The sequence below is a fragment of the Nyctereutes procyonoides genome, unplaced genomic scaffold (genome assembly GCF_905146905.1).
Source record: "Nyctereutes procyonoides isolate TBG_1078 unplaced genomic scaffold, NYPRO_anot_genome, whole genome shotgun sequence".
Taxonomy (NCBI): Eukaryota; Metazoa; Chordata; class Mammalia; order Carnivora; family Canidae; genus Nyctereutes; species Nyctereutes procyonoides.
Window position 1 is genome coordinate 27,670,731 of NW_026575120.1, and position 13,653 is coordinate 27,684,383.

Genomic DNA, 13,653 nt, shown 5'->3' on the forward strand with positions numbered 1-13,653 from the left:
AAAACATGCCTAGTGTGGAGCTCTGGGTGTTACACATAGAGGGTTGGTAGCCATGAGCACATCAAGCCACACAGATGCCGTCTGGGCGGGGTGACAGGTGGGCACAGGGACCACTGAGGGTCGGAGCTTACGGAGGAGGCCAGCAGGAGCCCTCCAGAGAACCTGGCACCCCAAATGTTGGGCGTGCCCGCCCTCTGGGTGCGGGAACCAGGAAGCGAGGGTCAGAGCCCCTCGCGGGGAGCGGCAAGTGGGGAGGGCAGCCCCTCCCTGGGGCCAGAACCCACTTCCTACTTCACCGCAGGGGCCTGGGAGGCGTGCTGAAGACTGAGCCTGCTCAGCAGCAGAGCACCCTCCCCTCTGCCCTTCTGCACGGATAGATCTCAGCAGCCTGACCTGGGGCCCACTGGCAGGATGGACGAGGAAGGCCCAGAGTGCGGCAAACCTGACTTTGTGCTCCTGGACCAGGTGACTATGGAGGACTTCATGGAGAACCTAAAGCTCAGGTAGGCAGAGGGCACAGGCTCTCTCCCCAGGCTCACTGGCACCCATCGGCCCACAGTGGGGCACGAGGTGGGGCTGCACACCCCCCCCCCACCCACACCGCTATGTGGGTGACTGCAGGGGCACCTGGCGGGCAGGAAGGACCATCCTCCCAAGGCCAGAGTGGCCGGCCAGTGCTGGAGCGGGCTTCCCAGATCCCGGCCTCCCCCTCGGCCTGGGTGTTCTCTGTTCCACCCACCCGGCAGGCACAGGCAGGTACCAGCGCCCTGCACAGAGCACACTGTCCATCTGCCGCTGGGGGTGGTGCTGGGCCCTAGGGGCTCCAAGGGAAGCGGGCGGGCGCTGTCCCAGGGCGCAGGTGGACAAGCTAACACTCAGGGAGGGGGGCACATGGGGTGCTGCAGGGCGTGGCTCCTGGAAGTGACACGGGGTCTGACTGCCCTGGAGGAGCCGGAGTTGGAGAGATGGGGTGGCACCAGGAGTTGGGCAGCCGGATGGCTTCACCCCTGCACAGCCAGGGGGAGCACCAGGTGGCTGCTGTGCAGAGTTAGGGAATGGGATGCCCTGAGCACGCGTTGTTGAAGTTCCAGGACAGGAAATAGACTATTTTGTACAGGGCACAAAGCTGAGCCTGCTTTCACGTCATTCTTCTACACTAGCCTGTGAGACAGGCATTACCATGTGCATTTTAACCATGGAGACCTGAGCCCCAGCCACACAGCTTGCAGGGGAGCAGGCCCAGGGCAGATGAGAGAGGGTGTGGAGATTGCCGAGCCCCATGGGGAACTCCCTCATCTGAGGTGGAGGAAGAGGAACCCCTGCTGGAGGAGGGACCACAAGCCGCCAGGGAAGGGCGGGTCCCAGCCAGAGCAAGGGCTGAGCTGGCTGGCCAGTGTAACTTCCAGGGCAGAAAGGTCAAGAGAGGAACATATCCGGGGCCAGGAGCCAGGGTTCCCGAAAGGAAGGGTTGAGAAGCAGGAGGATGTGCAGGGGGAACACAGTCCCAGCATCCCCAGGGCCCCTCCTTGTGCCCCTCCTAGTCCCAGCCATCTGGGTGGGGCCAGGAGGGCTCCCCTGCTGCCTCTGGGTCTCCACCCAGGCCTGAAGACAGGAAACAGCCGGAGCCTCTTCCTCTGCCTCCACCCCATGGCCCTACCTGGCCCCCTGTGGCCCTGGGCCAGAAAGTCCCTTCATAAAACGGATGGTGGACATTCCTGTGCCACCAGGACGCCCCTGGGGAGCAGCGTGGACTCCAGCACCACCTGGCAGTGGGGGTGGGATTCCAGCAAGATTGCACTAGGAAGTGTCAGGTCAACCCACACGCCTTCCCACTCTCAGCCCTGGGTTGGGCTAGGGCCCCCAGGCTCCCCATGGCCCTGAGCACTGAGGCCTGGCCCTACCCATACCAGGTTCGAGAAGGGCCGCATCTACACCTACATTGGCGAAGTGCTGGTGTCCATGAACCCCTACCAGGAGCTGCCCCTGTATGGGCCTGAGGCCATCGCCAAGTACCAGGGCCGTGAGCTCTACGAGCGGCCACCACACCTCTATGCCGTGGCCAATGCTGCCTACAGGGCAATGAAGCGCCGCTCCAGGGACACCTGCATTGTCATCTCAGGTACCTGCCCTATGGACTGGGCCCAGGAAGCCTCCCCAGGCCCCGCAGGAGGGGGTGCCCTGGAGGCTGGTCAGAGGGAGTGGCCACCCATTCTATCTGACCATCCACTTGTCTGGCAGGGGAGAGTGGGGCAGGGAAGACAGAAGCCAGCAAGCACATCATGCAGTATATCGCTGCCGTCACCAACCCCAGCCAGAGGGCCGAGGTGGACAGGTGAGAGAGAGCAGGGATGGCCTGGGCCTCAGGCCTGGGGGGGGAACAGATATGACTCAGCCTGGCTTAGGCCACGTTTGGAGCCCCCGTCTGCGGGAAGGCTCCCAGAGCCCACCCAGGACCTCTCCACCCAGGAGAGGCAGGGCCCAGTGCCTGGAGCACCCCACCACCAGGAACAGGGAAGAGGCAAGGCGCAAAGGGCTGATGGATGGGCCCCTCACAGGAGACCCCACGGAAGGGAGAAGATGGCCAAATGGTCAGGAAGGACCTGGACCAGGATCAGGGCCCACCTGTCCACCTCCTCTGCAGCTGCTCCCTGGCTCTTACCCAGGGGGCCTCGTGGGAGCAGCTTCCTGTGTGAGAGCCCTGGCTCTTCCTGTCTGGAGGGGCAGGGTGGGGTTCCGGGAAATGGGGGACACAATGATGGAAGATCTGAGCATGCAAGGGGGCAGGCAGCTCCGGCCCCTCCGTGCCCAGAGGACCTGGGCCTCACCCACACCCAGGGGGAGCTTAGGGCAGGTGGCCTGGGGCAGGGATCCCAGCCGGTACAGTCCCCCTACAAGGTCTGTGCGCCACAGCCCAGCCCCCTCTGCCCTGCTCAGGGTTAAGGACGTGCTGCTCAAGTCCACGTGCGTGCTGGAGGCATTTGGGAATGCGCGCACCAACCGCAACCACAACTCCAGCCGCTTTGGCAAGTACATGGACATCAACTTTGACTTTAAAGGTGACCCCATCGGGGGGCACATCCACAGCTACTTGCTAGAGAAGGTGGGCTGGCCGCCTGCGCTGACCCTCCCTGACCTGGGCCACCCCTCTGCCTGCACCACCCTTGGGGCTCTGGGTGGGTCCCTGGGCAGCTGGGCCCTTGCCTGGGTAGCAGCTGGGCCCCTCTCTCCACAGTCTCGAGTCCTCAAGCAGCATGTGGGTGAACGGAACTTCCATGCCTTCTACCAGGTAAGCCAGAGCGCGTTTGTGGGACATCCAGGAAGCCCTCCCCCTCCCCGGACACCAGCAGGGTGGTGTCTACACTGGGTGACATAGGGTCTTCCCAGATGCAGGTGGTGTCACACATCATGTGTGACTGCTGAGGGGGTTCTCCCTGGACCCAGACGGTGTCCAACCTTAGCGGACCACTGAAGGGGATTGTCCCTGGACATGGGCAGTGTCCACCCCTTGACTGACCACTGAAGCAGGTTCTTCGTGGACCTGGGTGGTGTCCACTCCTTGGCTGACCACTGAAGAGGGTTCTGCGTGGACCTGGGCGGTGTCCACTCCTTGGCTGACCACTGAAGCGGGTGCTACATGGACCTGGGCAGTGTCCACTCGTTGGCTGACCACAGAAGCGGGTTCTGCATGGACCTGGCGGTGTCCACACAAGCGTGGAGCTCCCCCATGTTGTTCCTCCTGCACGTCGGGCGGGGTCTTGTAGCCCCGAGGGCCTCACGGTGGGTGTACCTGTCCTTCAGGTGCTGCGGGGCTGCGAGGACGCTGAGCTCCAGGACCTGCACCTGCAGAGGAACCCCGCCCTGTACAACTTCACTCGGCAGGGTGCGGGGCTCAGTGTGAGTGGGGACAGGCTCCGCGGGAGCACCAGAGCGCCCAGGCTCTGTGGTGCCACATTCCAGGGCACTGGGTGCTGGAGGTCGGTGCTTCAGGAGGGGACCAGGGTGGTGAGCCACTCAGCGGGACCCCGATTTAACAGGCATTCAGTGGGAGGACTCTGGGGCTCTGCATGGCCCTGGGGTGCTGAGCCCCTGTCCTGCAGGCTCTGGAGAGCGACGAGAAGAGCCACTACCTGGAAGTGATGGAAGCCATGAGGGTGATCGGCTTCAGCCCTGAGGAGGTGGGCTCCGTGCATCGGATCCTGGCGGCTATACTGCACCTGGTGAGCCTGGCCGAGGGCGGAGGGGCCAGCACCCCACGCGATGCCCAAGGGCCGCCCTTGGAGAAGGACGCAGGCTCCGAGGGGCTGGGCCCTCAGCTGTGGGCTCCACGTGCCCCCCAGCAGGCAGGTCAGGCCTGCACCGTGACCCGTCTGTGGCTCCGCCAGCAGGGAAGTGCAGTGAGGTCTGTGTGGCTCCAGGCAGTGCCTCAGTGTGTCGGAGCCTCTGTCTCACCCCCTCAGCCCCAGGCGGCTTGAGGAGTGGGTGCCTATCAGCTGGAGCCCGGGCACAACGTTCTGGGCAGGGAGCCGTGCTCCAGGGCCCATCCACACCCCCATCCCTGCCTTTCCTTCCTTCTCCCTGGGCAGAGGCGTGCGGACACCCCGTCTGGGATGCATAGCCTGACCATCATCCTCCCCGTCCCCAGGGAAACGTTGAGTTTGTGGAGACGGAGGCGGCCGGCCTGCAGCAGGGGCACCTGGCGGTGGCTGAGGAGGTGCTGGTGGACCACGTGGCCGAGCTGACGGCCACGCCCCGGGAGCTGGTGCTGCGCTGCCTGCTGTCTCGCACTGTGGCCTCGGGAGGCAGGGAGCTCATAGAGAAGGGCCACACTGCAGCTGAGGCCAGCTATGCCCGGGATGCCTGTGCAAAGGTGCCCGGGGGTGAGCTGCGGGGAGCGGGGCGGGAACACCCAGGTGCCTTCCTGGAGGAGGCAAAGGCAGAGGCAAGCTGAAGCAGCTGGCTGCCGGCCTCTCCCCAGGCTGTGTACCAGCGGCTGTTTGAGTGGGTGGTGAACCGGATCAACTGTGTCATGGAAGCCCGGGGCCGGGACCCCCGGCGAGATGGCAAGGACACAGTTATCGGCGTGCTGGACATCTACGGCTTCGAGGTGTTCCCTGTCAACAGGTGGGTAGCCCAGCGGCCACCCCCCTGCTCTGACCCCAACTTCAGGGGCCACCTCAGTCCCGTGGCACCCCGTGGGGCCGGGGAGCAGGATGTCAGCCCCCTGGGCTCCTCAGCGGAGCCACCCCATCCAGCCGTGGCCACGTCCCCTGGGCTGGGATTCCCAAGTCCACAGTAGCGCGTGATGCCAGAGGCGGGGGCGCAGGGCGGAGGGGGGGCTAGCTGACTGGCAGGGCATGACGCCCGTCTGCCCCCCCGCAGCTTTGAGCAGTTCTGTATCAACTACTGCAATGAGAAGCTGCAGCAGCTCTTCATCCAGCTCATCCTGAAGCAGGAGCAAGAGGAGTACGAGCGGGAGGGCATCGCCTGGCAGAACGTGAGTGCCAGCCACTGGGCAGGGGGGGTGCCACCAAGCAAGGCCAGCGGCCGGGCTGACCGGGGCCCGCTCCTGCCCAGGTGGACTACTTCAACAACGCCACCATTGTGGACCTGGTGGAGCGGCCCCACCGGGGCGTGCTGGCCGTGCTGGACGAGGCCTGCAGTGCCGCGGGCACCATCACCGACCGCATCTTCTTACAAAGCCTGGACACGCACCACCGCCACCACCCGCACTACAGCAGCCGCCAGGTACCTCTCTGCCCTTGTGACCCCACCCCCTCCGTGCCCAGCCTGTCCTGGGCGGTGCCCCCTTGGTGGGCCTGCCCTCTAGCACTGCACCCTCCACAGCCTCCCCCGCCCCGTGCCTTGACCCAGGCCTGCCCCCCCTCCCCCTGCCCAGCTCTGCCCCACGGACAAGACCATGGAGTTTGGCCGAGACTTCCGGATCAAGCACTATGCAGGGGATGTCACGTAAGGCCCCCTCCCCTTCTTAGCACGCCGAAGACGGGCCTGACACCAGATCCACAAGGGACGAGCATGAAACAGGGCTGTTCAGATAAGAGCTCTTGGCCCTGGCTGCACCACAGAAGCCTCTGGAAGCTTTTAACAAATGTTCCTCTCTGGCCCAATTCATGCAGTGCCTGGGGTGGGGGTGGGGGGCTCGCTATTATGGAGATGCAGGTTACCTGGGGGTGGGACAGGCCAGTCTGTTTCCAGCAAGCCCCCAGGCATGCATTTTCCATCCTTGGAGCACACCCTCGGGACCAACACCCAAAGACTCCAGAAATCTCCGTGGCCGTATTATTAATTTCCCTGCCGCTCCCCTCGTCCTGAATTGGACTGGAGGTGGCTCGCAGAGAGCCCTTCCCAAGGACACGTGGAGAGGACAGAGCAGCCTGAGGTCAGGCCACTGGCCCAGAGTCTGCCAGGAGCTGCAGGTGCACCAAGGACCCTGCACTTTCCAGCCTTTTGTTGTCAAAAGGCGGGACAACAATGAATCTGAGCTTCTCAGCACCACAGATTCCGAACAGATCAGACTCAGGGGTTCCTGGCCATAACTACCATCGCTGACACTCATGGAACTCAGCAGGCGCCCATCTGAGCATGCGATGCACATTCGGGCACAGACAGGTTAAGTCACTGGTCCCTGGTCATACAGCACGAACTCACTAGAGCCGGGGTTCAGTGCCCTGGACATAAGCCCCGACTCATCGTCCTGGAGAGGCACCTCTGAAGGACAGTCTTTTTTTTTTTTTTTAAAGATTTATTTATTTATGAGAGAGAGAGAGAGAGAGAAAGAGAGAGGCAGAGACACAGGAGGAGGGAGAAGCAGGCTCCATGCCAGGAGCCGGACGTGGGACTCGATCCCGAGACTCCAGGATGGTGCCCTGGGCCAAAGGCAGTCGCTAAACTGCTGAGCCACCGAGGGATCACCTGAAGGACAGAGTCTTATATGCTGAGAAGAAAAGTGGGTGTGGGAGAGCAGGGGAGAGGGGAGGGAGGCCTAGGAGTGCAGAGGCAGGGGAGGAGGGTGAGGGCCTCCTGCCCCTCAGCAGCCCTGGACCCACAGGTACTCAGTGGAGGGCTTTATCGACAAGAACAGAGACCACCTCTTCCAAGACTTCAAGCGGCTGCTCTACAACAGGTGCGTGGGGGCCGGGGCCGGCAGGGCCTTTAGATGCTCGGGTCTGACACCTGCCTGATGGGCTGACAGCCTGGGGTTTCACACCAGGGGCAGAGCTGGAGCGGGGGGAGGGGCTGCCCTCCAGATGGCAGTTGGTATGTGGCCTGTATCCACAGCTCCGACCCCACCCTGCGGACCATGTGGCCAGATGGCCAACAGGACATCACAGAAGTGACAAAGCGCCCGCTGACCGCTGGCACTCTCTTCAAGAACTCCATGGTGGCCCTAGTGGAAAACCTGGCCTCCAAGGTACACACCATCCCCACCCCCACCCTGCCATGGATCTTTACAGACCCTTTTGTCTGTGCCTGGCTGGCAAACCAGCCCCAGCACCTCTGCACACCGTGGGGAAGGTGGGGGGTCATTTCCTGCCTGCCGTGAACCACACCCCCACCCCCACCGCAGCCAGGGGGAACCCACCTCTGTGCAGACCAGGACCTCCAGGGCCAGGCTGAAGCTTGAGTAAAAATGAGATTGGCAGCAGCCCTCCCCTGTCCTCTCCCTGCCTCTCACGCAGGAGGTGGTGGGGAGGGCCTATGGGGACAGGAAAGCAGTATTTGCTTCTCTGTGTGGCTTGGGGCCAAAGTCCGAGGAGGCGGCAGGAGGACCCCAGAGCCCACCCAAACACAGAGCTTCCGGAGACTCAGTCGGGCCCCTTGCGGGCCGTCCTGCCTCCTCCTGACCTGGCCGCTCAGTCTCCCCTTCCCCCTGCAAGAGCCTCTTCCCTGGGCAGCCTGTGAGGGGCAGCCTGTGAGGGACACCTGCACACTGCCTGGTGGCCGTGGGGGCTGATGCTGGTGTCTCTGAGTGTCCTCTGTTGTGGCAGGAGCCCTTCTATGTACGCTGCATCAAGCCCAATGAGGACAAGGTGGCTGGCAGGCTGGACGAGGACCACTGTCGCCATCAGGTTTCATACCTGGGGCTGCTGGAGAATGTGCGGGTCCGGAGGGCCGGCTTTGCTTCCCGCCAGCCCTACCCTCGATTCCTGCTCAGGTACTGTTCCCTGCTAGCCCGGAGCCCCATGTCCCCACCTGTCCGTCTCCCATGCATGGGCTGGGATCTGGTGAGGAGTTGGAGGGGTGGCCAGAGGGTCACAAATGCAGCCAGTGCTTCTCATTCACACACATACCCGTGCGCACACACACACACACACACACACACACACACACACACACATACCCGTGCACACACACACACGCGCGACATGGACAGTGAGGACCTGTGTGTATATGTGGGACACGGTGGGCAGGGACTGGGATGAGCCACATGGGGAGGGTGGGGGCATGGGCTGGGTGGCTCGGGGCAGAGCAGCACCACACCTCGCCCCAGAGCATGGTGCCCACTGTGCTGTCCTGTGGTGACAGGTACAAGATGACCTGTGAATACACATGGCCCAATCACCTGCTGGGCTCAGACAGGGCAGCTGTGAGTGCCCTCCTGGAGCAACATGGGCTACTAGGGGATGTGGCCTTTGGCCACAGCAAGCTCTTCATCCGCTCACCCCAGACTTTGGTCACGCTGGAGCAGAGCCGTGCTCGCCTGATCCCCATCATTGTGCTGCTGCTGCAGAAGGTGGGGGCCAGCTGGATGCCTACCATGGAGGGGATGTGGGGGTTGGGTTTGCACCGGGGTGGGGGGCTGGGGTGGGGGAAGGGATGGATGGGGAGGGGAGGGATGCGTGTGTACCACCTGGAGTAGGGGGATGGATGTGCATGGGGGGAAGAGAGGGATGAGAATGCAGCTGGAGGGGGAGGGGAGGGAAAGATGTGCATGGGAGGAGGGGAGGGATGGGTGAAAGCTGGGGGGGAGGGGAGAGATGGGTGTGCATGGGGTGGGGGGAAGGGAGGGATGCACGTGCACCACCTGCGGTGGGGGGATGGGTATGCACCATGGGGGAAGGGAGGGAGGGGTGTGCACCTAGAGGGGATAGGAGGGATGGGTGTGTACCTGGTGGGGGTGAGGGGGTGGAGGGGAATGGATGTGCAGGGGGGAGGGGAGGGAGGGGTGTGCACCTAGAGGGGATGGGAGGGATGGGTGTGTACCTGGTGGAGGTGAGGGGGTGGAGGGGAATGGATGTGCAGGGGGGAGGGGAGGGAGGGGTGTGCACCTAGAGGGGAGGGAGGGATGGGTGTGTACCTGGTAGGGGTGAGGGGGTGGAGGGGAATGAATGTGCAGGGGGGAGGGGAGGGAGGGGTGTGTACCCAGAGGGGATGGGAGGGTTGGATGTGCACCACCTGGAGTGCGGGTGCATACACCGACAGGGCCTACAGGCGCCCCTCCAGGCACCGCAGGAATCCCCTCTAGCAGGAAACAGACCAGAACTGAGTGACTTAAGTAAAAGTTGTGGATGGGGTTAGTTCACTTCATTCCCCAGGCCATCAGCTTCAGGCCCAGGTAGATGTAAGTGCTCAAAACAAGATTTTCAGGATCTGGCTTCCTTCCTTCCCCCCTTTTTTTTTTCCTAGGATTTTATTTATTTGTTTGAGGGAGATAGAGAGGGAGTGGGTGAGCAGGGGAGGGGCCGAGGGAGAGGAACAAGCAGACTCCCCACTGAGCAGGGAGCCTGACTCGGTGATCCCAGGACCCTGAGATCATGACCTGAGCCTAAATCAAGGGTCAGATGCTTAACTGAGCCACCGGAGCATCCCCCTTCCTTCTCTTCCCTTCTTTTCTTCTATTCACTCTGAAAGATTTCAGACCTAGAGAAAAGTATGCATAATGGTCTACTAAATTCCCCCGCCTACTCCCCAGCGTCAGTTGTACCTCTCTGTGACCACTGTGGTTTTGTGCAGACACCTGCAGCCCATCCCAGTTATTTTTAAGCAATTCTTTTTTGTTTGTTTGTTTTTTAAGATTTATGTATTCCTTTTAGAGATGACTGAGAACATCTGAGTGGGGGGTGGGCAGAGAGAGAGGGAGAGGGAGAAGCAGACTGTCCACTGAGCGCCAGCGCCGATGCAGGGCTTGATCCCACGACCTGAGCCGAAATCAAAGGTCCAACACCAAACCAACTGAGCCACGCAGGTGCTGCATCGAATCATTTTGTTTGAAGTCATTTTGGTGTATCCCCAAAGGACAGGAGTTCTCCCATTTGTCTCCCCAACTGTTTATTTTTAACATTTTAAACCCACAGAAAAGTTGAGAGATCCCTATGATGACTTACCATCCTCCCCGATTGCTACAATTGTGTGCTTCCCCCCACCCCATCTCTGTGTGTCTGTCTGTCCCCACACCATATCCAGGACTGTCCACACCGCTGTCCTCTCCTCAGCCTGGGTCAGGCTCCTTGTCTGTTTTCATCTATGAGTCCCCTGGGCTGCCTGCTGTGTGTGTGGGCTTCCCGGTCTGGGGGTTCATTCTCAGGGTCAGCTTGGGTCCCAGGTGGACAGTTGGCACTGCCCCTCGTGGAGGGGGAAGTCACCCCCATCTCCAGGGGCCAGGTGTTGGGCACAAGGGTAAGGAGCGGGGCAGGCAGCTCTCCCAGGAGTCAGGCAGAGGCTCCAGCAGGGCCACCTGCCCACCCAGGAAGCAACCTGCTGCAGGAGAAGGTGGCTCCCAGGAGTTGCAGACGGGGTAGCCTGGCCCAGTTTTGGGCTGAGGGTGGAGGAGGTGGGCTGCAGAGAGGGGAGGGGATGGAAACCAGCGGGGAGGAGGGGCCTGGCCAGACAGACCAGACTGACTGAGAGCCTGGCTGGCCCCCCAGGCCTGGCGGGGCACTCTGGCGAGGTGGCGCTGCCGGCGACTGCGGGCCGTCTACACCATCATGCGCTGGTTCCGAAGGCACAAGGTACGTGCTCACCTGGCTGAGCTGCAGCGGCGGTTCCAGGCGGCAAGGCAGCCCCCCCTCTACGGCAGAGACCTGGTCTGGCCACCGCCTCCTGCTGTGCTGCAGCCTTTCCAGGACACCTGCCACGTGCTGTTCTGCAGGTAGGCGCCCTCAGCTGCTGCCCTCCGTGTATCTCTGTTCAGCTAGCGCCCTCTGAAGCCCTGGCCTGTCCCTCTGCTCCCCAGCAGCCCCATTGCTAAACAGGAAAGCAGGAGGCTGCTCATAGTAACTGGGTCCCCACACCCCACACTCAGGAGGGTGGCTGGCTGGGACTAGGGAATGCGTGGAACAAAGCATCCTAGTAGGAGTTCTCCAGGTGGAGCAGCACAGAGCAGCCCCTGTCCTCAGAGTGGGGGGGTGGGGCACATCATGCTGAGACCCAGGAGGCCAGGAGGGAGGCCGAAGGCAGCCTTCTCCTATGGAGGAAAGGGAGTGACAGGCGGCCATAGACGTGAGTCCAGGGGCAAGACCAGGATGGGGACGGTGAAGGCTGCATGGGGTCCATCTGGCCTCCTGGTGACCTGTAGGTGGCGGGCCCGGCAGCTGGTGAAGAATATCCCACCTTCAGACATGGCCCAGATCAAGGCCAAGGTGGCTGCCATGGGGGTCCTGCAGGAGCTGCGACAAGACTGGGGCTGCCGGCGAGCCTGGGTCAGGGACTACTTGTCCTCTGTGAGTGCCGGGGCCCTGAAGGCTGGGCAGCAGGGAGGGGCTCAGGGCAGAGAGCTTGCTGTGCCCATCCCAGATGTCCTCTCCCTGGGCCCGGCTGTCTGTCTGGCCCGTGGGCCATGCCCCTCCGCCCTAGGCCCTGGCCTCCCCCTAGAACCATGTGGCCTGGGCCTCGGAGCACCTTCTCTGCACTCTGGCCCCTCTTCCGCAGGTACAGAGGTAGAGCCGGCCCCCTACCCCCGACCTGCACCCATGCCCTGGCTCCCCTTGGCCCTCCCCCAGGCACAGGGAACTGTGCCCCTGGCCCCCAGGACCCTGCCTTCTCAGCTTTTGGGCTGCTGGGCAGCTGTGGAGGGCATAAGCGTGAGCAGAACCTTGGGGCTGCCAGGGACTGGACCTCAGGCCCTCAGGCCCCTAAGGAGGGCAGGCTCAAGGCCTGACTTGGTTTGGCTTCTGGGCGAGGTGCCCACTCACCAGACCCACTGTTCGCCCAGCACTGTCCCCAGCTTGGCCCTTAAGCTCCCCCAATCTGTCCTCAGGCCACTGACAACCCCACAGCCTCAGGCCTGTTCGCTGAGCGACTGAAGGCACTCCGGGAGAAGGACTGCTTCGGCGCCGTGCTCTTCTCCAGCCACGTTCGGAAGGTGAGGAGTGGGATGGCTGGGAAGGGGGCAGCAGCTCCAGCCAAGTCCAGCCCAGGCCCAGGGAAAGGGCTTCCCAAGCATCAGATCCAACTCAGTCCTGAGAAAAGGGATCCAGGGAGAAGAGGCCCCAGGTGGACAGATGACCCCAAGCGCCTGTCCCACAGGTGAATCGCTTCCACAAGAGCCGGGACCGCGCGCTGCTGCTCACTGACCGGCACCTTTACAAGCTGGACCCGGGCCGGCAGTACCGGGTGATGCGGGCTGTGCCCCTGGAGGCGGTGAGTGCCGTGGGGGGAGGCAGGGGTCTACCTGCAAAGGACAGAGCTTCTAGAACAAACCATCAGCTCAAGAGGGCAGGGCCTTCCCTACTGCTGGGGGTGGGGGTGGAGGCTGGCAGGGGGAGGAGGCCGGCCACTCCCCTGACCCCGTGGCCACGCAGGTGACCGGGCTGAGTGTGACCAGTGGGCGGGACCAGCTGGTCGTGCTGCACGCGCGGGGCCAGGATGACCTGGTGGTGTGTCTGCACCGCTCCCGGCCGCCGCTGGACAACCGCGTGGGGGAGCTGGTGGGCGTGCTGGCCGCCTACTGCCAGGGGTGAGTGCGGGCGCACCCAGCGGTCCTAGGGGCTTGTGGGGCCCTGACACTCCTGCCCTAATCTCCTCGGCGCCCCTGCTCCAGGACGGGGAGGGCCCTGGAGGTCCGCGTCTCCGACTGCATCCCCCTGAGCCAGCGCGGGACCAGGCGCCTGGTCTCCGTGGAACCCAAGCCCGAGCAGCCCGAACCGGAATTCCGCTGCAGCCGCGGTGCCTTCACCCTCCTGTGGCCTAGTCGCTGACCTGTCCCGCCACAGCGGCCTACCTTCACACCAGCCCAGTGCCGGAGCCCGGGCCGTGGGCAATAAAGGGTTCTGAATCTGTGCCCTACGAGACTTGTGTCTGTGGGTGGACATCCACACAGCCACCAGCAACTTGTCAAAGGTCACCGCCGTGCCCTCTGCTGACCCTTGTGGGGTCACCCAAACTGGGGGAGGAGGCCCAGTGTGGTGGGGCAGCAAGACCCCCTTCCCTGGAGGCCCCAGCATGTGGACCACTGGCTGCAGAGCCCATGGGCCTAGAGGAAACGGTGCCCTCTGTGTCCAGGCCACTCCTCCCACAGCTCAGGGCTCTCCCCATCTCATCCTCCGACCCGAAGGCTCCTTTTCTTGTCCCTACTGGGCCCGTAGGGAGGCTTGGGGTCCCAGGGCCACCCTTGGGCAGGGCTGAGCACACGTGGGGGCAGACACGTCCCTGCTGCTGTGTCCCTGCTGGGTGTGGGCATCCCAGGCCCAGGAAGCC

The 13,653-nt window shown here is 63.0% G+C and overlaps 1 protein-coding gene across 1 annotated transcript; it reads left to right on the forward strand.

Moving 5' to 3' along the window:
* The first annotated feature begins 313 nt into the window (after positions 1-313).
* MYO1G (myosin IG) lies at positions 314-13,231 on the forward strand. Its single transcript, XM_055335553.1, has 22 exons — positions 314-503; positions 1,911-2,119; positions 2,239-2,332; positions 2,935-3,100; positions 3,233-3,286; positions 3,799-3,894; positions 4,098-4,217; positions 4,643-4,867; positions 4,976-5,121; positions 5,380-5,494; positions 5,575-5,745; positions 5,897-5,967; positions 7,067-7,141; positions 7,297-7,429; positions 8,007-8,173; positions 8,545-8,752; positions 10,884-11,107; positions 11,534-11,678; positions 12,215-12,319; positions 12,484-12,597; positions 12,759-12,913; positions 12,998-13,231. Exons 1-22 carry the CDS (start codon positions 412-414, stop codon positions 13,152-13,154), a joined length of 3,042 nt encoding a protein of 1,013 aa, XP_055191528.1. The 5' UTR covers positions 314-411; the 3' UTR covers positions 13,155-13,231.
* The last annotated feature ends 422 nt before the right edge of the window (positions 13,232-13,653 follow it).